Genomic DNA, 23448 nt, shown 5'->3' with positions numbered 1-23448 from the left:
GAAGAGGGGAACATCTGAAAAAGCAGGAAACACTGCTGTAGATGACAAGTAGCTTAGAAAGAAGGTCGAAGAGGGTCTCTCTATCTCTTTCTCCATGCCCCTCCTCCTCCCTCTCTCTAAGGAGTTGAGGGGGTTGTCCAATTGCTAGCAGCTGTTGCTCATTTCACAATGGTTCCGCCCATGTTGTTAAGGGGTGGAGAGCGGAGCTGCGCTCTGTTGAAGAACACCGTTTCTAACAGAGACTTAGCAGAAAGCTGCTGGGACAATGTGAAGGAAAGAATATTCAGACGGTGAGGAATTTCAACTTCACTCTTTTCTGTGTTGAGGCAACTTTCAGCTCGAAGGAAGGCAGGAGGGAGAGTATCTGTTTACTGTGGGAGTGAAAGAGAGAGAGAGAGAGACAGAAAGGAGAGAGAGAGAGAGAGAGAGGAAACTTTGTCACGCTAAACCACTGTTACATGGGGTGAACTTATACATTAACTTAACAAATACATTAAGTTGTTAAGTTTTATTTTAGATGGTAGCCTACCATCAAAAACAACAATATATTCAAATTATGTTTTTTATATTTATATGTATATCAATATTTTTCTTCATTTGGTTAAACAAAGGGGGTAGCAGTAGCAAGTTTATAAAAATTCTAAGGTTGTTTGAAAACTTACATTTACTTTCAAAGACACTGACAACTGAGGTAATCATGGGATCACAGAGGCATTCTTTCCAACCATTTATCCGTATCAAGCTGGAATGATTATAATTGGCTGTCAGCTGTTTGTATAGGATCCTTCTTACACAGTATTTGTTGGTTTCAAACAAAGTTCTCAGGCTTCAGTGATGAGGGGCTTTAAGTTCATCAGGAATTTGAGTGAACAAACTAGCTTCAGGCCTGTCTGCAAATGACCATTCCAAGAAAAACCAGTAATGATCTAGAAGTTGTAAAGTGCTGTCTTTTCTTGTTTAGGGGCACAATGCAGTGTTTTTCACCTTGTGTTTACTAGGGAGAGGGTCAAACTGAGATGAGGAAGTCAAACTGAGAGGACGAGGTGGGGTGGGGGTGTTGGTCATTTACTTGTTAATGTGTCCAGTCCCTGGAGGATTTCTGAATTTCTCGCTGTTCATTGTGACCGTATGGCTCTTCCTATGGGGCTAAGCATCAAACCGCAATAAACATATTTGTGTAGAACATAACTGAAATGTGTATTTAAATGTCTCAAATCTCTCTCTCTCACACACTATTACTTCATTTTTTCCATAATTTTTCTTGCATGTCTCTTGATAAAAATGCTGATCAAAAAAAGTTATTTCTCAGAGATTCTGGTATCCCAGTATAGCTTTTTGATTTACACAGCCAGGTGTGAGTCAAAAACTGTCTTAAAAGGTATCCAGGATGTTGGTTTTCATGACACCTGACATGTGGCTTGTTTGTGTCGATACTTGTTTTCTGTGTCATATATCAACTGCCAAGTGATGTATAGGTCTCCAACGACGGTGAACCATAAAGCCGTAAACAGAGGTTCTTTATCTGATCTCCCTCCCTTCTCTTTCTCCATCCCAGACTCGCAAGAACAGTCATTTGCCATCAACACACTCCAAGAACTCCAGCAGTGCGAAGGCTGAAGTCGTCTGCTGACCAATGAACAATTCGCTCCTCCGCACTGTTTTTCTCTCACTCTCTGGAAAACAACAAACCACATCCTGAGCAGGACTGTCGGTGTCTCCCCCCCCCCCCCGCTCTCCCTCCTCTCTCCCCCCGCACCCCTTCTCCTCCTCATGCCCCAGTGGGGGAAGCAGAGGGCAGGAAGCAAGGAAGCAGTCTGCTGCCCAGGAACAGGCCGGCCATGACCCGCACGGGCGTCCGGCGAAGGCTGCTCGTCTGCTTCCTGGTGGTCAGCTCCATGCTGGGCCTCTATACTCTGTGTGTGAGCCTGGAGATCCAGGTCCCCTGGCACATGATGGCTCTGGCACGCTCCTCAGGCACTCGACGCATTCAGGAGCCGAGCAGGTACGCCATCGTCCTCTCTTTGGTCTCAGTGTTGTCTGCTGTGCTTGTAGACAGATTGTGTCGACGTACGGTAATGATGTTCGGAGTGCAGTTGTGTGTGTTGCATCCGTAGTCACAAGCCGGGCCCTCGTGGCATCGATGGAGAATACCGTTGGACCTCACGTCACTCTTAAGAACTAATACAATTTGTGAGGTTTCTGAAAAGCCTCAAAATGTACGAAATTTGAATGACCACCATAACTCTAAATCAAACTAATTCCGAAACACAAACTATGTGAATTGTTTTTACGGCCAGTAGAACAGTAAGTGTTGTAGGTCTATTTAAGTGTAGTAACAATGTTCCCAGGAAAATCTGGTTTGTGACCTAGTATGACCTGGCTGAATCTGCAATCGACCCCTAATTATTTTATTTTTTGCTTGTCGGCCTGCTTGTTTTTCCTAACAACGAGTCATAAAACAGGATGTGGTTACACACTCTGAGATCATGGCGGGATTTGGAGAGTCTTTTGGTTCATTTTTTCCTCCTGGAAGTCGTGTCGTTGTGGTTTTCCACAAAGGAGCCACACAGTTCCCTCATGAGAAAAGCCCCTGGAGGTGGTCTTTAACACTGAAATGTAAACCTTGTTGTTTTGGGCAATCCTCCAACTTTAAAACCTAGCTATCCCGATAAGATGCATTGAGATTGAAAGGCTGGAGAAATGTCGTGGCCATCTCTCAATGGTCTGATTCAGTTTCAAACTTGGATGGGTTGGTTCAGACTCCTTTTCAACCAGCATAGTCTGTGGGTTTATCCGAGAAGAGCTTTAATCTAAATGCCACGGTCTTTAAATAACCTTGTATCCCTGCAACATCTGTGGATGTTGCGTGGGAGTCTTGCTGTTCCTTTCATTCACCCTACAGATCTCTGTACTAGAACAATAGGTGGGGGGGGGCTGTTTTTATTCTATAGAGTAGAAGAAAAGTTTCTTGTAGTGGTTTTGTTTTGGACTATATTTTAGACCTGCACTCCTCATCTTGAATTCAACATGCTCTAGAAGTCTCTTGCTGTCTGATACGGACCATGTCATTTGGTCGGAAACGTTTGTCTCATTAATGGTATTTGTGCGTGTTTGTGGTTTCAGCTTGTAGCAGAGGCTGAATCGCGTCTATTGATGGTAATGGGTGCGTTCGACTTCATGCAGCGCCGGTGCCGCCTGCAGCCCGGCTGAGTTGAAGCAGCCAATGGCATTCTCAGCTTCAAGGCAGCCGACTGTCGGCGCCGCCGGCGCTGCATGAAGTCGACCACGCCTAATCGCTTTATGGACTTTTATTTGACATAAAGGAAGTTCTCCAGAATAGAGTTATGTTGGTTTTGGAAGAGATCAACTACAATAGGTAGAGTTTAATTACATTTCAGAGATAATCATGTCCAAGTCAAACACCTAGATACTAGAAGTCAAATGGAACATGTCATTTGTTTTGTACCCATTATGGTTCATGGGGGGAATTCAAGGCATTTATTGTCTCGGCTTACTACCACTACCAAAGCACAGGTGACTGTGCTATGACACAGTTTGGGACACGAAAAGCTTAAACTCGCCTGTTTGTGGCTTTGATGCTACCCCTCCACCAGCGTCTGACTAAAACCATCAGAACTTCTGCAGTGAAGTGAAATGTAGAAAGGGGTTAAGTGTGCATTTTTGTTCAGTGCCACCATGTCAGTCTGTCAAGGGCATTTCCTTTTACATTTTGCCCTTCTTACACCACACCCCCTCACTTTGTTCTCCTGACAGCAACTCTAGCCAAGTGACCATGAGTTGGCCTCACTCCACCCATGTCTTGAAGCTGTCAACTAAACCTGACCACCAGTATTCAAGTAGCGCGGTGATTACTGCCCTGAAGGACCAGGCCACTGAAAATGGAGCCCTCCCACGCCAGGAGGACAACGCTACCAGTAGCCGCAGTCCGAGCACTCAGATCACCACCAGGAGCCCTCAGCACACCATCAAGGATCTTCCTTTCATCGGAGACAGCTACACCAGGGAAGACGCCCCACCGCAAACGGTGAGTTCCATTTCAGGAGGGTCATGGTTTCTCAGGTCTGTTTTGTCATTGCATTTTGTATCACATACTCTACTAGAGGGGAGGAGGGGATGGGAGGGGAGGGGGGAGGAGGGGAGGGGATGGGAGGGGAGGAGGGGAGGGGATGGGAGGGGAGGAGGGGAGGGGATGGGAGGAGGGGAGGGGGGAGGAGGGGAGGAGGGGATGGGAGGGGAGGGGGGAGGAGGGGAGGGGAGGGGGGAGGAGGGGATGGGAGGGGAGGGGGGAGGAGGGGATGGGAGGGGAGGGGGGAGGAGGGGAGGGGAGGGGGGAGGAGGGGAGGAGGGGAGGGGAGGGGGGAGGAGGGGAGGGGAGGGGGGAGGAGGGGAGGGGAGGGGGGGGGGAGGGGAGGGGAGGGGAGGGGGGGGAGGGGAGGGGGGGGGAGCAGAGAAAGTGGGCGAGTCCCAGTGTTTGAGTCCAGTGTTCAACATTGACAAATTCCAAAGAACAGTTTGATATTCAGAGAAGCGTTTCATTTACTTTACATTTACAAACATCGTTTTAAGATGAATACACCGATCCTTCTGTCAATCCCGTAGGTACGCAAAGTTGTATTTATATAGGTATGTCATAGGCTGCTGATTACATGCAGAACCTGTGTTTGAATAACAGACTCCAGACAGGTACAATCAGACTGTAGACCGATGTAATCAGATTGTATTGTTGGAGTGTTTCAGTCACACTCCTGGTTCTAGTGGATCTGCAGATGTTGCTGTGGAAGGGAGTTACTCACACCGCATTAGGGGGAGACAAGGCAAACAGATGGCTGCTATGTGGTCTGGGCTGGTAATACCAGATAATTGAAGGGCTGGACTTTTTTTTCTTTTTTTTTTTCTGCCTTGTCTGTCATCAACCAAAAATAATTGTCATCACATCCTCTACTGGGAGGGAGAGGGAGAGGGAGAGGGGGAGGGGGAGGGGAGGCAACAGTATCTCTTGAGACCTTGCGTAGATACTAGAGTATCTATGGTATACGTGGTTTGAAAAAAAAGCCTTACAGTGAAGCATTTGTATATAGTTGTTAGATGAGTAACCTTCTTAGGAATGTTATGGATTTTAACGGCATGCCAATCCACAAACTGTTCAGTCAATTGTTCCACACATTCCAAAATCAACCAAAAAGTCGACTCGCCAGAAGTTGACTGAATGTAATTGCTTGGGTTGCACGTTGCCTAATGCATTGTGGTCAAAAAGATAACCCAAAGAGATGTTGCTCAAGTCTGTCTCAACATTTCACAGCACTTGAATTTAATTATCAAACTGTTTTCCCAAAACGGTAATCTAACTGAACTCTTTCTTTGTCAAGAGTTAGTTTTGTCCACCCTCTGTTATACTGTTCTGAGGTAGAAGCTTAGTTTCCCAGCTTAGTCATTACTTGGTGTCCATTGCTGTCTGCTGGTTAGTCTTCCCCTCTGAGGGGATGGGTAATGCACTACCCTTATGATGGTTAAAAGATGGAAAAACACGATAACACCTTCCTGGTGAACAGAACTCTGTAAAGGCAGTGTGTGTGTGTGTTCATCGCTGTAGAATGAATGTTTACCTCCGTTAAAACCCTACATATTATGATCACTCAGGTGGTACTATTATTACTATAATAGTAATAATAAAACAAATATATTTAACTGCAGAATGATTGTGAAGTCACCTGCTTTATGTCCTACAGGAGTGTGCAGACGGTATTCGCAGCAAGGTTTCTCAGACTGAGTTTGGGGAGAGGTTCCTGGTCAACGTCCCTGTGCTGCAATGGGCCAAGCACGCCACCCAGGATCAGTACGAGCGTCTTCAACAGTACCCCGGGACCCACGGATGGCAAGGGCTCGGCTTCCAGAGTAATTCATTATTTGCGTTTCCCATTTAGTGATTCGATGTGATTTTCACTTTCAGTGATTTGAAAATCAACCCTGACCTCATCATGCATAACCCCCAAAGGGGTTATTCAGAAATTCGGTTTGAAATGTAAACCGACCATAAGCTGTGACCTCTATCCCCTCAGCCGTCCTTGCCTCCCTGTCGGTCCTCAACACGAAGGAAAACAGTCAGCTGTTAGATGATTGGGCAAGCAGGGCAAACGGATCGCGCTGCATCCGGTGTGCGGTGGTGGGTAATGGTGGGATACTGAACGGCTCAAAGAGAGGACGGGAGATCGACCAGCATGATTACGTCTTCAGGTACAGTATGCCTCTACAGACGCTCCCTGCAGCAGAATCACTGGAAGTTTACTACACACATTTAATTGATAAATATTCCTATCATAAAACCTTTTACATTTTCACCATTCAGAAAAATGTAAATGGCCAAGATTACATTTTCTGTCATACTGTAATTATACACCACTCAAAGCTCCTGACTGGTTGTCGTGGTTACTAGAGGGGCTAATGGCCTGTGTGTGTGTGTATTGAATTCCAGGACCAACGGGGCCATCACAAAGGGCTTTGAAGAGGATGTGGGTACGCGTACCACCCACTACACCTTCTCCACCAATACGATGCGTAACTCCATGGCCAGCTATGGAGGTCAGGGCTACCATGGCCCCCCACAATCTGAGGTAAGATCACACACACACCCTACCCATTCTCTTTGATTCTCTGCCAAATGCATGCTAACTATCTGGACGTGCTACTCATGCATGCTAACTATCTGGACGTGCTACTCATGCATGCTAACTATCTGGACGTGCTACTCATGCATGCTAACTATCTGGACGTGCTACTCATGCATGCTAACTATCTGGACGTGCTACTCATGCATGCTAACTATCTGGATGTGCTACTCATGCATGCTAACTATCTGGATGTGCTACTCATGCATGCTAACTATCTGGATGTGCTACTCATGCATGCTAACTATCTGGATGTGCTACTCATGCATGCTAACTATCTGGATGTGCTACTCATGCATGCTAACTATCTGGATGTGCTACTCATGCATGCTAACTATCTGGATGTGCTACTCATGCATGCTAACTATCTGGATGTGCTACTCATGCATGCTAACTATCTGGATGTGCTACTCATGCATGCTAACTATCTGGATGTGCTACTCATGCATGCTAACTATCTGGATGTGCTACTCATGCATGCTAACTATCTGGATGGGCTACTCATGCATGCTAACTATCTGGATGTGCTACTCATGCATGCTAACTATCTGGATGTGCTACTCATGCATGCTAACTATCTGGATGTGCTACTCATGCATGCTAACTATCTGGATGTGCTACTCATGCATGCTAACTATCTGGATGTGCTACTCATGCATGCTAACTATCTGGATGTGGGTTTTGCATAGACTTGTCATTGCTATTCTCCTCTGTCTCACAGGAAACGCGCTACGTTTTTTTGCCTGATCACGACCGTGACTATCTGCTGCTGAAGGCTGCTGCCATGAACACCACAGTGGAGCGAGGACCCGAGATGAACCAGAAGTGAGCCACACTCCCTGTTTCATAGCTTTAGGTCACGTACAGCACCGCAGATCCATGAGGCCGCAGGTTAAAATACCCTGTGTGTGTCACTTTGGATGAAACTGTCTGCTCAATCAATTCATTTATTATTATTATTATTATTACCATTTTATGTTTATCATATTTTTATTTTTTGGTAATCGTTGTTGATGAAACTCACAATAATTTAGCTGGTCCACAGCTAATTCCCACTCTTTCTTTCTTTTTTTAAATATCAGGGCGTCCGTTTACTTTGGGAAGAACGTTTCAGTTCACAACATCAAGATGTACCATCCTGATTTTGTCCGTTACATCAGAAACAGGTGAGCATGAGGGAGGAGGACATGACAACTGGCGCATAACTGAAACAGCTTATGGGGTGAAAACCATGGCAGCGGTGTCAATGTAAAATGTAGGCAGTCAGATGGCTAAGCGGTTAGGGAGGCGGGCCAGTAATCAAAATGTTGCCGGTTCGATTCTTGGCCAAGCAAAATTGTCACTTTACCCTACTTGCCGCGGGGGGATTGTCCCTGTACTTACTGTAAGTCGCTCTGGATAAGAGCCCCTGCTAAATGACTAAATGGAAATGTAATCACAACATAAAGGCCAAAGGCAGTTTAACCGCTTCCTGAGGAAGTATCCGTTTCATGACCTGTGAACTGATCGTTATGAACTCTTCATAAAACACTTCAACAGATGTTGAACAAGGCTATCTGGCTTTGGAGAAGAAAGTGTTGGTTTGCCTCAACGTGCAGTTGGGAGGGTGTACCGTTTGATAACTTGTCAGACGGTTGTTCTTGTCAAGTTTCAAGTTTGTCAGGTGCACAGAACAACACAGGGTCAGACTGGGCACTGAACTTCTTGGGACAAGACGACACAAGCAACCTGACATAACATAAGTACTAAGAAAATAGATTACATTTATAAGCTAAAATAGAAATAAAATAATAATAAACCTCCTAAATATACAAAATAGAATGCAACATGCAATGCAATATACTAGACCTCTAATAGACAATGACCTAATACATAATAACCTAAGACAAGTGGGGTAAGTTGGTGCAATAATGAACTGCAAGTGACTGTGTGTAATGTGACCAATAAAAAATCTATGTCCATATCATTGCATTTAGAAGCCTGATGACCTTGTGTGTCTTCTTTAATGGTATAGGTTCCTACGCTCCCATACCCTGACAACCAAATACAAGGATATTTACCGGCCATCAACAGGAGCTGTGATGCTGCTGGCAGCCATGCACGCTTGTGACAAGGTACACACCATTATCAGCTTGTGACAAGGTACACACCATTATCAGCTTGTGACAAGGTACACACCATTATCAGCTTGTGACAAGGTACACACCATTATCAGCTCACAACACAAGAGAAGGCGCTCTTGATGTTTAAATTAGGGTGGAGGAGAATGGGAGGTTAAATGCCAGACCAAGTTTTTTTTGTATTTTACTAAGATAAGAAATTGTCAGTCGACCTACTATATGTAGCTGATTCTGAACAACCTCGTCTTCAATATGAGCGTGTTCTAACGCATTTAAATGTTAAAACAATAGTAAATATTTGACCATTATTTTTTTTATTTTTTTACTGTTGGGGGAAGCTGAGCTTCCCTTGCAGTCTTAAAGCAATCACCACTGCTGTGCAGGGCACACTGGCGTTGTACGCCTTCCTTCCTGACGGGGAGGTGTTTGTCAGGTGATTGACCACCAGACGATGGGGCAAGCCTGTCCTCATCCTATTCGTTTTTAGAAGGCGTGTTTGGGCAGTAAGGTTGGCAGTCCAAGGGTCTGGGGATGTCTCGGGGGGGCAGACCTGAAGGTCAGATGTCTCGGGGGGGCAAAAAGATTCATCCTCCTCCAGAATGTCTCTTTATGTAAACAGAGACAGAACTTTGTGAAACAGCAGCATAGATTTCATTCCTCCACAGCCGCCTGCATGTGCAATCTACAGTTGTAGATACACCTGAAAGATAACCCCACTTTGAGGAAGTAAATCTGTCTTATTTGTTTGCAGGTGAGCGCCTATGGATTCATGACCCCCGACTACAGCAGGTACTCAGACCACTACTTTAACAAACAGTTCCACCCTGTGGGCTTCTACATCAACCACGATCTGAGGCTGGAGCTGACAGTCTGGCAGCAGCTCCACAAGGCAGGACTTCTCCAGCTCTACATGAGGCCTTGAAGGCCCACGGCCTGGGGCTCGCCTGAAGACGCTACCCCTGAGGGAAAGGGGGAAGGCAGCCCTTCCCAGCAGGCTGACAGGAACCCATACCTCTCCCCCTTCGGTCTCCCCCCCCCCCCTGTTCAGGAAGATGTATTGACTTACTGTTGCTAAGCAGATGCAACGCTGACCTGTCTTGTACGTTCCAAAGCGGACAGCTCCAAAATAGCTGCAAGGTTTGTAAGGGCAGTTTTCTAAAATGCCAGTTCCTCAGCGCATTTTGTTTGGGGTTTACCAGTTCATCACCAGGCTAATCGGGGAGGCCCACCCATTCCAGGAAACATTAGTTGTGTCGAAAAGGAACAGGCAGCCCCTTCCTTTCAAACGCCCTCCTTGCCCCAATGCTTGATTTGAGAACTACCAGTCATCGTCTATTTTTCTGATTCAGTAAGATGTATGTTTCACTGTTGCAACTCAAGCATTTGACCAAAATGACTACATATCTACCATCCAACAGTGAAAAGATTGTTGCTCCAACTTTAGGTTTGTGCCTTAATGTGAAGTTCTTTGTTGTGGAGGGAATCGGGGTGTTGGGTGTGTGGGGGGGGGGTCACAGAGCAGGATACTATGCCTTTTCTTTGCTGCCATAGCTACAATGGTCTCTATGGTGTATGTGTGAGGACTTATCACCAGGACCGTCTGAGGCCGAATATTTAACGGTTGTCAGGAATCCTTGTTTCATTTTTTTTTTTTTTGTAAATGACAATGAACCCAAGGGCTGGGAACTAAGTCACATGACCACTGATATTTTTTACTGTTAAGATACTGGAATCACGTGTGTGTGTGTTAGACACCAAAGAAAAGCATCAAGGAAGAAGCTTTTATTAAAATACTGCTCAAATTATTTTTCTTCAGCACTTTAATGAGACGCTTTCTTTACAGATGAAGCCCAGTGGATTTTTTTGTGGTGTCAATGCAAAATGTCCACTAGCAATGTGAATTCAAACTGAATAATGGAGTTATGGGATTGATCTCTTTGTGCAATTTGTAAAATGACAGCTATAATAAATCTGTAAAATCAGAGTAATGTGGCTCGAACATACTGTCCTGAGAACTGATGATTTTCACATTACATTGTCAACATTGTGTGTTGCAGATGACTGGGCGGTGTTGTGACTCAGTCTAGTACCTAGGTGAGAATGTAAAGGAAAATAGCAGGCACATGTCAAATCCTCACCTCTAGAGAACAATGTTACCAACCCAGCTAAGAAAAACCTTGCTCGCTTTCTCAAATCCTGGGGAGGGGTGGGCGGGGTGTGTGTGGGTGGGAGGGAGGGAGGGAAGGGGTGAGTAATGTCTCTTCAGACTTCGCATCAACCATAAACATCTGCAGATGTCATGGTTGTGAGGGTAGTTTGTCACTTAGGTTTCTTCTCCCGTTTGACCATTTCTGAGAACTCTGCCGGAGAGGGAGAGATGGAGAGAATGAGGGACGACAAGGCATGTCAGATGAGGAATCACAAAACGCTGATTCCTTTTTCTCCTCAAACCTGTTATTTTGAATGTTGTTCAGCTGGGGGGGTATTCCAGAAAGCTGGTTACGCTGGATGGGTGTGTGTGTGTGTGTGTGTCGTCAAGCCCCTTTCAGAAACTGCAAAAATGTGACCCGTACTTTTAGGCAGACATCTTATTCTGCATGACAAGATAATAGTCCAATGCGACCGGGCAGTTGTGCCTCCGTATGAGAAGGTCAAGCTTTCCAGGCATGCGTTCGCTATCAGGACCTGTGGGTGGCGTGCTGAATGTGTTCTTGTTGACTGTCACAGTGTAGACCAGACAACCATGTGCCTGTACTTGTGATTGATCACACTCAAATCGTTGTTGAATTAATCATTTGAAACCTAGTGTGTTTTGCATTTCCTGTCATTATAAATTGGCGGATTCCATTTCACACTGGCAAATATTTGTTGAATAGTCAGATAAGACCTGGCACAATGGACATTCATAGTTAATCCATGAATGGTAAAAAAAATAATAATATGAAAAGCGTCTGCTAAATGAATGGTAAAATATCAATGTTGTAGACAATGAAGCAGGGTAATGTATTTTGTAAAGGCTGCAATTAGCAGTGTTGTGCATGTTCATACCTCTCATGAACTTATTCAAAGTTCAGTTCATACAAGTAAATATGAATTGTTCACGTTCATAGTTCACCATTTAAATTCTGAACGCGTTCATAGTTCAGTTCATTTCATGGTTTTAATTTGGAAAGTGAAAGACTTAACTTGTTTTTTTAACACTTAGATGCTTGAGTTCTAGAGCAAGCGGCCCCATTATCGTCCATTCAAACTCGCCAACGTTTCAGACCACATTATCGTCCTAAACCGTTTCTTCCGTTCATTTCTTAAAGAAGATACGCATCAGCAACAAAAGAAGTTAACTCATCGACGACTACACATTTTACATTGCTGCACACCAAATTACAGCTTCTTACTCAAGGCCAGGTACTACAGGCAAAAACCCAGATTTTTGTTCAGTTTGTCAATTTGGATATTTTGGTTCAATAACTAGTAAACTTTCATAACATACCAAAAATATAGTCCAAAAATGTGTTAAAAAAATGGTTTTTAATGATTTTATACCACCTTTGCCGAGTAAACAAAACCTTAAATCATGGTCACTCCCCAAACCCATCAGAGACTGCACAAACCTGTCAACTTTTAAATGATTAGTTAAAACGCACCTTTTTAGATCTGCTTTTAATGTGTAAAAATGCTGTGATTTTATATGATGTACTGTTACCATATGAACCATATGAAAGTGACTGAGTATTTGTAAAAGCGCTATATAAATTTACCTTTTTATGAATCACTGTTCCATGTGAATGTTGATGTTTACTGACCCCTAGTGGCCATGTTTGGTTTCTACAAGCTTCGGACACAACGTTTACCTTCGAAGTTAATGCGTCCGTCACCGTCCGTGTCGGCTGTCTGAATTAAGTCCTCCGCCACTTCGTCAGAAAGGGGCAATACAGGAGCTGAACTGGGCACAACCGACAGAATGTACCTGCACACATCGAGAAAAAAACACAACTATTGAAAGCGGGTGAATCATCGTGATTGTAAAGTACTCATAGAAAGATACAGATTCGTTTTTTTTTTTGCTATAGGTTATTTAGACGCACTTGATTTCGTTCCACTCGATGTAGCCGCTGCCGTCTTTGTCCAGCTTCTGAAAGGCTTTCTTGGTCAACTCCTCTTGTTGTTCGGAAGTATTGAACTGCCTCATGTACTCTAGAAACCTGCTGTAATTGAAGTTGCCTGCAGAGAAAGAGGCCGTCAGTTTCTCACACTCTGTAACCCTGCTAGGCTACCCTCGCTAGCCCCGCTACCCTGCTACGTTAGCCCAGTTACGGTATACTTTTACGGTTCTTTCCTTCTCTCCCCCGCGCTATGGATCTGTCTGTGTTTGTTATTCCATGTGTTCACAACAAGCTACTATCTATTTGTTTCCTCCTGCCTCAGCCTCCCTCCCTCCTCACCCGTCAGTCTCATCTCCCGGGGGAGGCGTTCCAGGTCGTGGTCGCTGAGGGACGCTCCCATGGCCAGAGCTACCTTCTTCACTTGGTGGCTGAAGTCGTCCGCCATGCTATCTCTGTGAGGCTACACAAGGCACACACGCCACAACTGTTACCATGGAGATCTTGGGTTGGATTAAAGACTGAGACGGACACGTTTGCTTTGACTTCAGACCCGGTAACGGATGCATCTCTGAGATCTCCTGGATGGTTTTTCCTTCTTCAGGTTGAAAAAAGGAAAACCATTTAGACCTGGTGCCTGGATACCTCTTGACTTGCCCCAGAGGGTGTGCCACAAGCACTGAGGCATGTGGCGGAGGGGGGAAGTTATGACGATGACACTTCCCTGTGTGCTTCCTAAGGAAGCATGAAGTCCTTAGTCACTTATGCTTCTCTAGATTGTTGTTGTGAATGTATTTTAAGTCTAAGGCTGGAAGCTTTGCTCTTTCAACGAGTCTGTTGTTAGAGCAGCAGTCTGCCCAGAGCTATATTTGACATCAGGTCTGGTTATTAGTGCCCTTAATCCCTCCGGAGCCTAGTTATACATCGTGTGTGATTCATTTAAGGTGGTAGTGGAAAGAGTCTGATCTCGGCGGACCAGCATCATTCTGTTTGTGTGTGTGTGTGTGTCAGTGGACCAGGATTAGTGTGTGTGTGTCAGTCTACTGCTGGCAGAAAGAGTTGAATCGAGCATTACACTGTAACACACATCATGTTTCAGGTTTTCTGGGAGAGTTTCATCATTGCTTTTCTCACTTGAACATTTGCACTTCAAGCACCTTCTCATCAAGAGGATCTGTTTTCCCTGCAGGCACGTCCAGAGCAGAGTCAGAATGCAGATGGAAACACCTTCCCTTTCTTCTTTGCCTTTTTAACGATGAAACCACTGACACATCTGGTACTATGTATTTCACGTTTACACACAATATAAACAGCTCCACAAGCAACAGGCTACCAGAATCCAAAACGAGTTCAGTATTGATCCTCATACACGTTGACAAACATTCCGTAGGCCTCCTACAAAACAAGAACATGTTTCTACATCTCTGAGCCCCAAAGTCTAGCTCGTCACACAGTCTCCTGCTCGTTTCCCAAAGTCTAGCTCGTCACACAGTCTCCTGCTCGTTTCCCAAAGTCTAGCTCGTCACACAGTCTCCTGCTCGTTTCCCAAAGTCTAGCTCGTCACACAGTCTCCTGCTCGTTTCCCAAAGTCTAGCTCGTCACACAGTCTCCTGCCCGTTTCCCAAAGTCTAGCTCGTCACACAGTCTCCTGCTCGTTTCCCAAAGTCTAGCTCGTCACACAGTCTCCTGCTCGTTTCCCAAAGTCTAGCTCGTCACACAGTCTCCTGCTCGTTTCCCAAAGTCTAGCTCGTCACACAGTCTCCTGCCCGTTTCCCAAAGTCTAGCTCGTCACACAGTCTCCTGCTCGTTTCCCAAAGTCTAGCTCGTCACACAGTCTCCTGCCCGTTTCCCAAAGTCTAGCTCGTCACACAGTCTCCTGCTCGTTTCCCAAAGTCTAGCTCGTCACACAGTCTCCTGCTCGTTTCCCAAAGTCTAGCTCGTCACACAGTCTCCTGCCCGTTTCCCACTCTGAATCCCTCCAGTTGTACTCACCAGCTCTGTTGCATAGGCTGAATCACGCACACTCTAGACTGGGTTCCTGGTAAAGACTACCCTCGCCCTTTCTGTGGAACCTCATATATATATATATATATAGGAAGGATGATGGAGGGGAACCCTTCCAGTTCTTGTTGCACCTGTCTCTCTCTTCCCTCTCTCCCTCTCTCTCCTTCCCCTCTCTTCTCTCCCCTCTCTCTTCTCCTTCCCTCTCTCTCTTTTCCCCTCTCTTTTCTCTCTCTCCCCCTCTCTCTTCTCCCTCTCTCTCTCTTCCCCCCTCTCTCTCTGTATCTCCCTACAGAGTCTGTCTCCATCAGAGCTTGGGCTCCTTGTCTCCGGGACAGGCCTCAGACGTGGAGACGGCCTTTCCCAGCCAGACTGGCAGTGCACCCAGTTCCCACTGCGGGTTGAACAGGAGGGCAAGATCGTCCTGTTATCCACACGGATTAGGGGGACAGCATGTGTGACCGCTCAGTTCTGGACAGCGTCTTAAAACCATCAGTTAATCCTCCCTGAAGAGACGGTTCTCTTCTGATTTATTGTCTGGCGAGTTTTTGAACAAGTAGTATGGGAGAGAAGAATCAATCAAAATGGCCCCTTTTCAAATTTGAAGACACTTGATGGATTCTGTACTCTTGGAGATGCCCTTTGTAGGATAATAAGGCTGGGTACAGCAGCACAGACACTGCATATTACGGCGTCAGTCGGTGAAGAAGTTAAGAAAGTTTGTTTGCGGCCGACTGCAAGAAGACAAAAGACCAAAACTTCATAGTGGTACAAAGTTGTCTGCTAGTATGTTGTGCTGTCTATTTAAACAGAACCGCTCTCCACAGACATTGGTTAAAACAAAGGCATGCAAATATCCCATAGCTCTTCTTTCATTGCATAGACCTGGCGCACACGCGTGTGTCATCAACCCTGGTTGAAACACAACAGCAGAATCTCCGGTCCTGACATCGGTAAAGCTCCTCCACATAGGTGTCAATCAAATGGTCAGCAGACCTTGCGTTTCCATCTAGCCCTTGTCAAACAGTATCTCTTTAAAACAAACAAACCCCCAACATCCTGTAGGCTTAGTTAGTAACAAATGCTCACCCTTCCCCTAGGGTAATAATGAAAACTTAGTTAGTTTGGGGGGGCTCTCTTATATGCAGACAATAAATGTTGAACATGGTGTTATTCGCCTTGATCACAAACCTCATTGTGCTCCTGATGTTGATTAGGGTTGGACCAGGGCCTTAGCACATCCTAAAGGGGACACCATACCATAGAGTTCATTCCCTGCTTCCGTGTGCAGAGCCAAAAGCAGCCAATGAAATGAGCCCTGTCTGTCACCCTACGAGAGGAAGTTAACGAGAGAGAAAGGGGAGACTATTCGAGCAGTTTGTAGCGCTTGTGCACATGCGACGTAGCTTGTGGATGTGCAACACCCTCATACGCCAGGAAAAAGTTCCAGACGTGTGTCGACACTGTTTACTGAAGTCGATCGGGCCGTGTTCCTGGACCCCTGTCGTGTTCTCCCTCTCGCTGGGTATCGATCCGGCCCATCTTAGACGCCGTCTCCCCTGCTGACACCCCGCTGTGTTCAGAACACATCCAGACAGGCCCTGCAGCTCTGCCCCCGCCGCACCACGGCCTCACTCCAGGAGAGGAGTATTTTGGTTCACAGAACACCCCCCCCCCCACGCGCCACACACACACGACTCTTCCCCTGTAACTGTGATCAGGATGGCTGTGACAAAGGACCTTCAGCAGAGTCACTTTACGTTTGATACTGTTCTCCCTGCTGGATGTTTCAAGTTCAAGTCATTTATTTGTCAGGTACACAGAACAACAAGGTCAGACTGGGCACTGAAATTCTTAAAACAAGACAACGCAAGCACCTGGCATAACATAACAAATAAGTACACAGAACATAATTTACATCTATGCTAAACTTAAATAAGTGAAACTTCCTAAATATACAGATAATAATAAATAATACGCTATACTAACCCTAAATACACATAAAACCTATTACAACCCTCTAACCTACTTCTAACCTAGGTATAGTGAGTGCAATAGTGCAAAATGTTTACCACAACTGTGCCTGTGTCTTACACAATGACCTATCCATTCAAAGGCAATGAAACATTTAACTTATGATTTTAAACACACTGAATGTGGCTTTTGTGAAGTGATGTGGTAGCCATCATTGAGAGGTTTTATGGCTTTGATGTAACATAGCTTACGTATTTAAGTTATACAGGGGAAAGAAGTGTTAAAAAGCTGTTGTGTAGGGGAAGTAAGACGTTAGCTGACGAGACCATCCCGAGCGAAGATGGGATAGATGGAAGATGGGATAGTGCAGTATTTACTGGCGCTTAAACGCTTTATTTTCAAACGCTTACTATCGATCCTAAATCCAATACGCTAATTTCCTGCAAACCAAAACTGTGCGACTGCTTCAGTTCAGATGGAGCTGTTAATAGGCGACCACAATTTTAATAGGCTACTTTATTTGAACGTCTATTAGGCCAAAATATACTTTTTGACTTATCATCTTCACCAAAATGTACTTAGAGGACCTTGACTAGCCTAGGGGAGTAGTTGGGGCATTGGAGCCGTCACATTTCAGAGACACACATTAGTGAGGGTTTAGCACACCAGAGTGGTGTTGACAACGTCCTAATGACGTGTGAATGCACGCGGCTCAATTGGTGTTAATGAGTAAGGTTAGCATAACACACAAGCTGAGCAAACCGGTTATTAGCATTTCATTCTTCATTGTGTAGGTCTGATCATTCAGGCTGACTCTTGACTTTCAAACTAAGTTAGCCTACTTGTTATGCTTAAGCTGATGTAGTTAAATTACCGATGCTGTGCTCCAGCTGCCTCCATGTTAGGTATATAAAAAAAACAGTTTATTTTTTAGTTTTCGCCTAGCCGAAACATAGTAATCCAAAACTGAATTAGACTACCGTCTCCTAAAATTGCTATGCTTGTTGTTGCAACATTTTCGCAAATCCATTTAGAAATGTTTCTGGTGTGCTCGAAAAATTAGTTTTGCCTTAGCATCGAGGCAAGTAAAACTTGTAGGAATAGAAAAACCAATCATCTGTGGAAGCTTGATTGAGCAGTCCCTACATCTAGGTAAGACATTTTAGGTAAGTAAAGTGAGTTACATTTACATTTGTCGTTTAGCAGACGCTCTTATCCAGAGCGACTTACAGTAAGTACAGGGACATTCCCCCCAAGGCAAGTAGGGTGAAGAGCCTTGCCCCACACAACATCATTTTTCACAGCCGGGAATGAAACCGGCAACCTTCTGATTAATAGTCCGATTCCCTAACCGCTCAGCCATCTGATGAGACATGAGACACTAAGAGGAGCACATTTTTTGGTCTCTTAGAAGACCTTCACCGTATAAATTGCTCAGGTAAAGCACATCCACATGGACGCTGTTGAAACAGCAGGCATGTCCTGTAGTCTAGGTTTACACGGCTATACTGGATCTGTTGCTTTAGCCGTGTTTGCCTCCGTCATGCAGTTTGTTGAGTCTGTGAGCTAATAGGTTTCCCATCTCTGTTGTCAGAATGTCTGTACATTCAGAATGTCTCATTCCTAGATATCACACACACACACAGACACACGGTTGGACTGCCTAATTACTCTCTATCCTTTAATTGTCCGCTCACATGGAATTATCCTAAATTAGCGTTCCCCACTGGAGTCTCGTGGACATTCAGGGGATTGGCAGGGGTCTCCCTCCTCCAGGACTACTGATTAAACTCCTCCTAAGCGCACCAGAGACGCATGTGAATCAGAATGCAGGTGCTCTCTCTAGGTAATGTGGTTGTAGCAGGGGTCGATCTAGCACACTGTATATGTTCAGGTTTCAGTTACACTGTATATTCAGCATTGATTTGATCATAATATTGGTGTGGGACAATACACTATTATATCATCTTATACCATAAACATAGGGTGTGTTGTGTACTATAGGCTATAGTATAAATTGAACATTGGATCATACAGTTTAAGATTTCATTCCCCATTAAATCCAGGCTCCATGTTTTTTTATCGACGAGAGATGGAGTGGATGCAGGCCGCGAGACCATCTGGCTGGGGTGAGGAATGAGGAAAGAGGGCCCCAGTGGTGAAACCAGAGTGCGGTACTCCCCAGTAAACACCAGCTGCAGCTGCCCAGGTGCAGAATGATCGAGGTCCCAGTGGGGTCTGTTACAACTGGGCTCAGAGCCTGCCCCAAGCCCCTTTCCTTCCTCCATCACCCCCCCGGGACAGCATTGGAGACTGGGCTGGGAGGAGAGGAGAGGAGAGGGAGGAGGAGAAGGGTGGGACTGGCGCTTGAATTCCTAAACACTGACCCGTCATTTATTCTCAGAGCAGTGGGATGTCAGATTCCTGTATTCATATGCACAAACGTGAGTGTGAGTGTGTCCGCTTAGTTAGGCACGTCTAAATGCAGGGAGAGATGCGTTTAATCACATGACCTGGACAGACAACCCCTTCGGTTAGCTTCTCACCTCGGAATACAGCCACTTCTCTCTGCCCACTGTTTCCAGGGCAACAACACATCCGCCGGTTAGGTCTGAGAATGGTAAAGCAATAGACAGCACGAACGAATTACTACAGGTAGGATATTCACCTCAGCGAAACCGAGCGCTGAATTTAGGCACCTTTGTGGAAGGTGTTCAATGCTGCTCTATTAGAGTCACGTCTCCATGGTTACAGACAGACAGAAATAGAGCCAAAAAGATGGATACAAAAATAAAATAATGAAAAAAACTACAGTGAGATTCAGTGTTTAAGGATAACAGGAGGACACAAAACAGAGAGATACTGGGAAGGAACCAAACATCTGTATACTGTGTATTGACCCTGTTTATGATAAGCAGAAACGTTTACGAATATATAGACACCCTCCTGCTAAATCAGATATATGCATGAGAGTCTTTTTGGAGCCCCTAGTTCACAAAGACTCTAGCAGATGATGTCTTCACATCATGTCTGAGCGGTTATGTAACCACCGCACAGCTCCTTAACTGAAGGAGGGGGATTCAGGTCAGGATGTGGGGGGGGGGGGGGGGGGCAACAAGAGGAAATTTCATGGACAACAGATACTCTTTGATGGCCCAGTGACATTTTGATCCTTTGCCTTTTTGCATTGAAAGTGGCAGGCAGTGCAACACGCAAGGAAGGAAGCCAGGACTGTGATCCTCCCACAGAAAGGGGGAGAAAGAGGGGGAGAGAGAGAGGGGGGAGAGAGAGAGAGGGGGAGAGAGAGAGATGTGGGAGAGAGAGAGAGAGGGGGAGAGAGAGAGAGAGAGGGGGGAGAGTGAGAGAGAGGGGGGAGAGTGAGAGAGAGGGGGAGAGAGAGAGAGAGGGGGGAGAGTGAGAAACAGGGGGAGAGAAAGAGAGATGTGGGAGAGAGAGAGAGAGGGGGAGAGAGAGGGGGAGAGAAAGAGAGAGGGAAAGAAAGAGGGGGGAGAAAGAGAGGGGGAAAGGGGGGGTCTTTCAGGGGGGTGAAAGAGAGAAAATAACGTGAGGGTGAAGGGGGGTCTGGTTCACCACGTCTGAACAGTAGAAGAGGATTAAGCGGATATAAAGTCCTGGATTGTGCCTTTATGGTGTTACATCACTATCCCTGCTCGTGTTCCTCCGTGTGCTATATCCTCCTCCTCCCCCTGAGCTGAAGCTGAATGAGATGTGAGAGGTGCAGACCTCATGGAGGTGCTACAGTTGTACTCTGGAACATTTTTGCACATGAAATCCACAATGCTGTGTCTGCTTAGAACAATGTAACATCCTATGTTTTGTATTCATGAAGTGTCGCCAGACTTGACAGAAAACGTTGAATAATTGTCGTCTTTGTGTGTTATCTTTGGAATACATGTTGACTGTTTATTGCATGTTGTGGCGGTGACTTATTACTGTACAACACATTTAGGTATAAGTTGGATAAGATTAAAATCGTCATCGTAAAAGTGGTCTTGCGCTGTGCGTTTTCCCCTCCCCCCTAATACTCGGCGCAAACCGCTGTCAGAAATTCCATTTGGAACATTATCGAGCAAGATGGCGCTTTGGCTGTCAGGACGCGGACAGCTCCCGCAACACCAGGGAAATCTCTGTGAGACACAACAATAATTGAAATTTGGCTACACGAAAGTGAAGTGTGTTGGTACTGCATATTTTACAGTCAACGGACATCGCACTCGGAAGAGTTCACCTGTCAATGGGATGCCCGTGCCCCGGAACTCTCGTCGGTTTGGTGCAGAGACTAGATGGGAGCGATTTAAATACCGTGGTGTTTCAAGTTGATTGCTACGGCGCTTACAGGTTCCTCTGCAGCCTCAGTGTCTGTACATCACCTACAGTCGGACTCGATTGGGAAACAAGTGAGGTTTCAGTTTGTGTTGCCAGCAAAATCCAATGCAGCACTGCTTAAGATGAAGCGGTCGTCATATCTCTCAACAGCTGTTTCTCAGTCAGAGGGTTTCATTTTCAACAAACATGAGGGCAACGCTTTGAGATGCTTCGTAGATTACGACTTTAATTTCTGTCATTAAAGACTGCAGTACATATCTGCTACATCAGCATCCCTATGGCCGAGATGATGTCTTCGTTACTAGTGACCATCATGTCTTCATCTCTCCTCGGCACCGGCTTTGCTCTCAGCTCTCGTTTCGACTCAGGTCAGTTGAAAGGAAATGGAACCGTTCCAGCCTCCTGGAGGTGGTGTTCATTAATGACCATATGTGGTTCTTCAAACGCATCCATCATTCACGCATTTCCCGTTATTTGTGTTGTACGGACGCTACGCACACACACGTCGTGTGTGTGTGTGTGTGTGTGTGTGATTTAATTACAAAATTAGAGACACAATGAGACACAATGAGACATAAAACTACAGACTACCTGTAGGTTTTATTTTTTATTTTGTGTAAGTTTAATGAACATGTAACTGCCCATACTTGCATTGTTGGTGTTGGTCAAGCCGCAGGGCCGGGTAGGTAATGCACAGAGATAAAGGTGAGGGGGGATTGTGGAAGAAGCTTTCTTAATTGAAGCAAGAGATACTGGTGTCATCCAATGGATTTAGAGAGAGGAAAGGAGCAAGATGACCAAAGGAATGAATAAAAGAGGACTTGCATATTATTTGTCCTAATAATTTGAATGAAATCTCTTTAAAAAAATACATATATATATATATATATATATGCAATTTCTCTCAATCAAAGGAAAGGGGGGGGGGGGGGTTGTCAGTCCATTGTGATTTCACATCAGTTTATCAGAGCTCCCAGCATTCCATCTGCTCGTCATTCAAGTGGTTCCTATGGTGACCAGGAGAGCTTGTTAGTGGCCTTCCCCTTTTAGAGTCAGATTGGTTTCAGCAGCCACCTCATCACCCCACAGCTTCTGCCTCCCTGCAGGCTGCCCTCAGCCTGCCTTCACCGACTTGCTGCTGCCATGTCGGCTGTTTGGCAGGGAGGAGTTGGTTACGGTACTTGGTGCTAGATGCATTGCGGTACTTTGGTTCTCCCCCGCTGACTTGATAAAGGCATGACTGTTTCATGACACATTACGCGTCTCTGTAGCCTGGATTAGCGTGTGCTTTCAGCATGTCGCTCCCGGTCTGTTAGCCTGCCTGGATCTTCCTTCTGCACCGTGTTGTTGTAGAATGATGTGGGATACTCTGCCACCCTGTAGCACGAGCGAGTCTACTTTACTATTCATGTTTAGACAACAAGCTGAAAGAGAACCAGATAAATGTAGAGAGGAAGGGGTTGAGGATGGATGGATAGGTGTAGAGAGCACAGGAGGGAGGGAGCAAGAGAGAGGGGAGGGGGAGTGTACTGGCCAGGGAGAGGGAGATGAAGAGAGAAAGAGATGGGTAGGGAAGGAAGGAGTAGGAGATGGAGGGGAGGGCTGAAGAGAGGAACGGTAGGAGGGGTGTGTGTGTGTGTGTGGGCGGGGGGGGGGGCTGTGTGTTGTGAAGTTGTGAGTGCAGCATCGAGGGTGCTGGGTGACATCATGGCTGGGTGGGGATGGAGGGGCAGGGCTGTTACTGGCATCCTTGGCTCGGTGCCCAGGCCCCAGGTTATCCATTTCACTTTTGTCAGTGGGGCAGCTGCCCAGCAAGCACACAGCGGAGACTGAAGCAGCAGAAGCAGCAGCAGCAGCACTGCCCATGTTGCAGCCTGACTCCCCCACACACACCCCTCTCTGAGCTGGCTGGAACTGGAGACCGAGGGCCCAGGACCGGAGGGCAGGGGCAGGCCCTGCCGGAGCTCTAGGTGAGCCTGGGAGGGTTGGGAGATAAGGTTAAAGCTTGAGGTTTCAGGCCAGGAAAGAGGGAGGTTTCTGGGAACTGGTAGATCAGGTCTCTTTCTTAGGGGGAAGCGTTTTCAGGGGATGTGGGGATGGTTGTTGACACTTGCCTGTAACCTTGGGGGGGAAGGGGAGGGCTGAAGAGTAGCTGCCACACGGAGCTCTGGTAAACAAGCTGCACCTTTGTCGTAGTGCTTCAACCAAGTGATAAAAAGTTAT

The 23448-nt window shown here is 45.9% G+C and overlaps 2 protein-coding genes across 3 annotated transcripts; one reads left to right on the top strand and one right to left on the bottom strand.

Annotated features, from left to right (window-relative positions):
* The first annotated feature begins 183 nt into the window (after positions 1-183).
* st6galnac (ST6 (alpha-N-acetyl-neuraminyl-2,3-beta-galactosyl-1,3)-N-acetylgalactosaminide alpha-2,6-sialyltransferase) lies at positions 184-10802 on the top strand. Its single transcript, XM_084670434.1, has 10 exons — positions 184-290; positions 1556-2002; positions 3775-4045; positions 5748-5913; positions 6078-6252; positions 6491-6629; positions 7405-7508; positions 7766-7849; positions 8698-8797; positions 9555-10802. The coding sequence occupies exons 2-10, from the start codon at positions 1839-1841 to the stop codon at positions 9723-9725; spliced, it is 1374 nt and encodes a 457-aa protein (XP_084526560.1). The 5' UTR covers positions 184-290; positions 1556-1838; the 3' UTR covers positions 9726-10802.
* A 226-nt stretch (positions 10803-11028) lies between these two features.
* LOC146259406 (parvalbumin-like EF-hand-containing protein) lies at positions 11029-14969 on the bottom strand. Of its 2 annotated transcripts, XM_084670437.1 has the most exons (5): positions 14896-14969; positions 13246-13366; positions 12889-13024; positions 12655-12770; positions 11029-11163 (listed from the first exon to the last, which is right to left on the bottom strand). In XM_084670437.1, the coding sequence occupies exons 2-5, from the start codon at positions 13349-13351 to the stop codon at positions 11123-11125; spliced, it is 399 nt and encodes a 132-aa protein (XP_084526563.1). In that variant the 5' UTR covers positions 13352-13366; positions 14896-14969; the 3' UTR covers positions 11029-11122. The 2 variants fall into 2 exon arrangements, with proteins under 2 accessions (XP_084526563.1, XP_084526561.1); XM_084670435.1 differs by lacking the exon at positions 14896-14969 and having other exon boundaries at positions 13246-13756.
* Between the last annotated feature and the right edge of the window lie 8479 nt (positions 14970-23448).

The sequence above is a fragment of the Hypomesus nipponensis genome, chromosome 13 (assembly GCF_054491055.1).
Source record: "Hypomesus nipponensis isolate SF chromosome 13, ASM5449105v1, whole genome shotgun sequence".
Classification (NCBI taxonomy): Eukaryota; Metazoa; Chordata; class Actinopteri; order Osmeriformes; family Osmeridae; genus Hypomesus; species Hypomesus nipponensis.
The sequence above is the reverse complement of the archived record's forward strand: the minus strand, read 5'-3'. Positions and strand labels throughout refer to the sequence as shown.

What these genes read in the sequence shown, in the direction of transcription:
- st6galnac (XM_084670434.1), top strand. Translation starts at nt 1,839, where the DNA reads ATGACCCGCACGGGCGTCCGGCGAAGGCTGCTCGTCTGCTTCCTGGTG. An exon ending in GTCCGTTACATCAGAAACAG is followed by an intron (nt 7,850 to 8,697) that starts GTGAGCATGAGG and finishes TTAATGGTATAG; the next exon opens with GTTCCTACGCTCCCATACCC. An exon ending in CCATGCACGCTTGTGACAAG is followed by an intron (nt 8,798 to 9,554) that starts GTACACACCATT and finishes ATTTGTTTGCAG; the next exon opens with GTGAGCGCCTATGGATTCAT.
- LOC146259406 (XM_084670437.1), bottom strand. Translation starts at nt 13,351, where the DNA reads ATGGCGGACGACTTCAGCCACCAAGTGAAGAAGGTAGCTCTGGCCATG. An exon ending in ATCGAGTGGAACGAAATCAA is followed by an intron (nt 12,771 to 12,888) that starts GTGCGTCTAAAT and finishes CGATGTGTGCAG; the next exon opens with GTACATTCTGTCGGTTGTGC. An exon ending in CGGACGCATTAACTTCGAAG is followed by an intron (nt 11,164 to 12,654) that starts GTAAACGTTGTG and finishes CCTCTCCGGCAG; the next exon opens with AGTTCTCAGAAATGGTCAAA.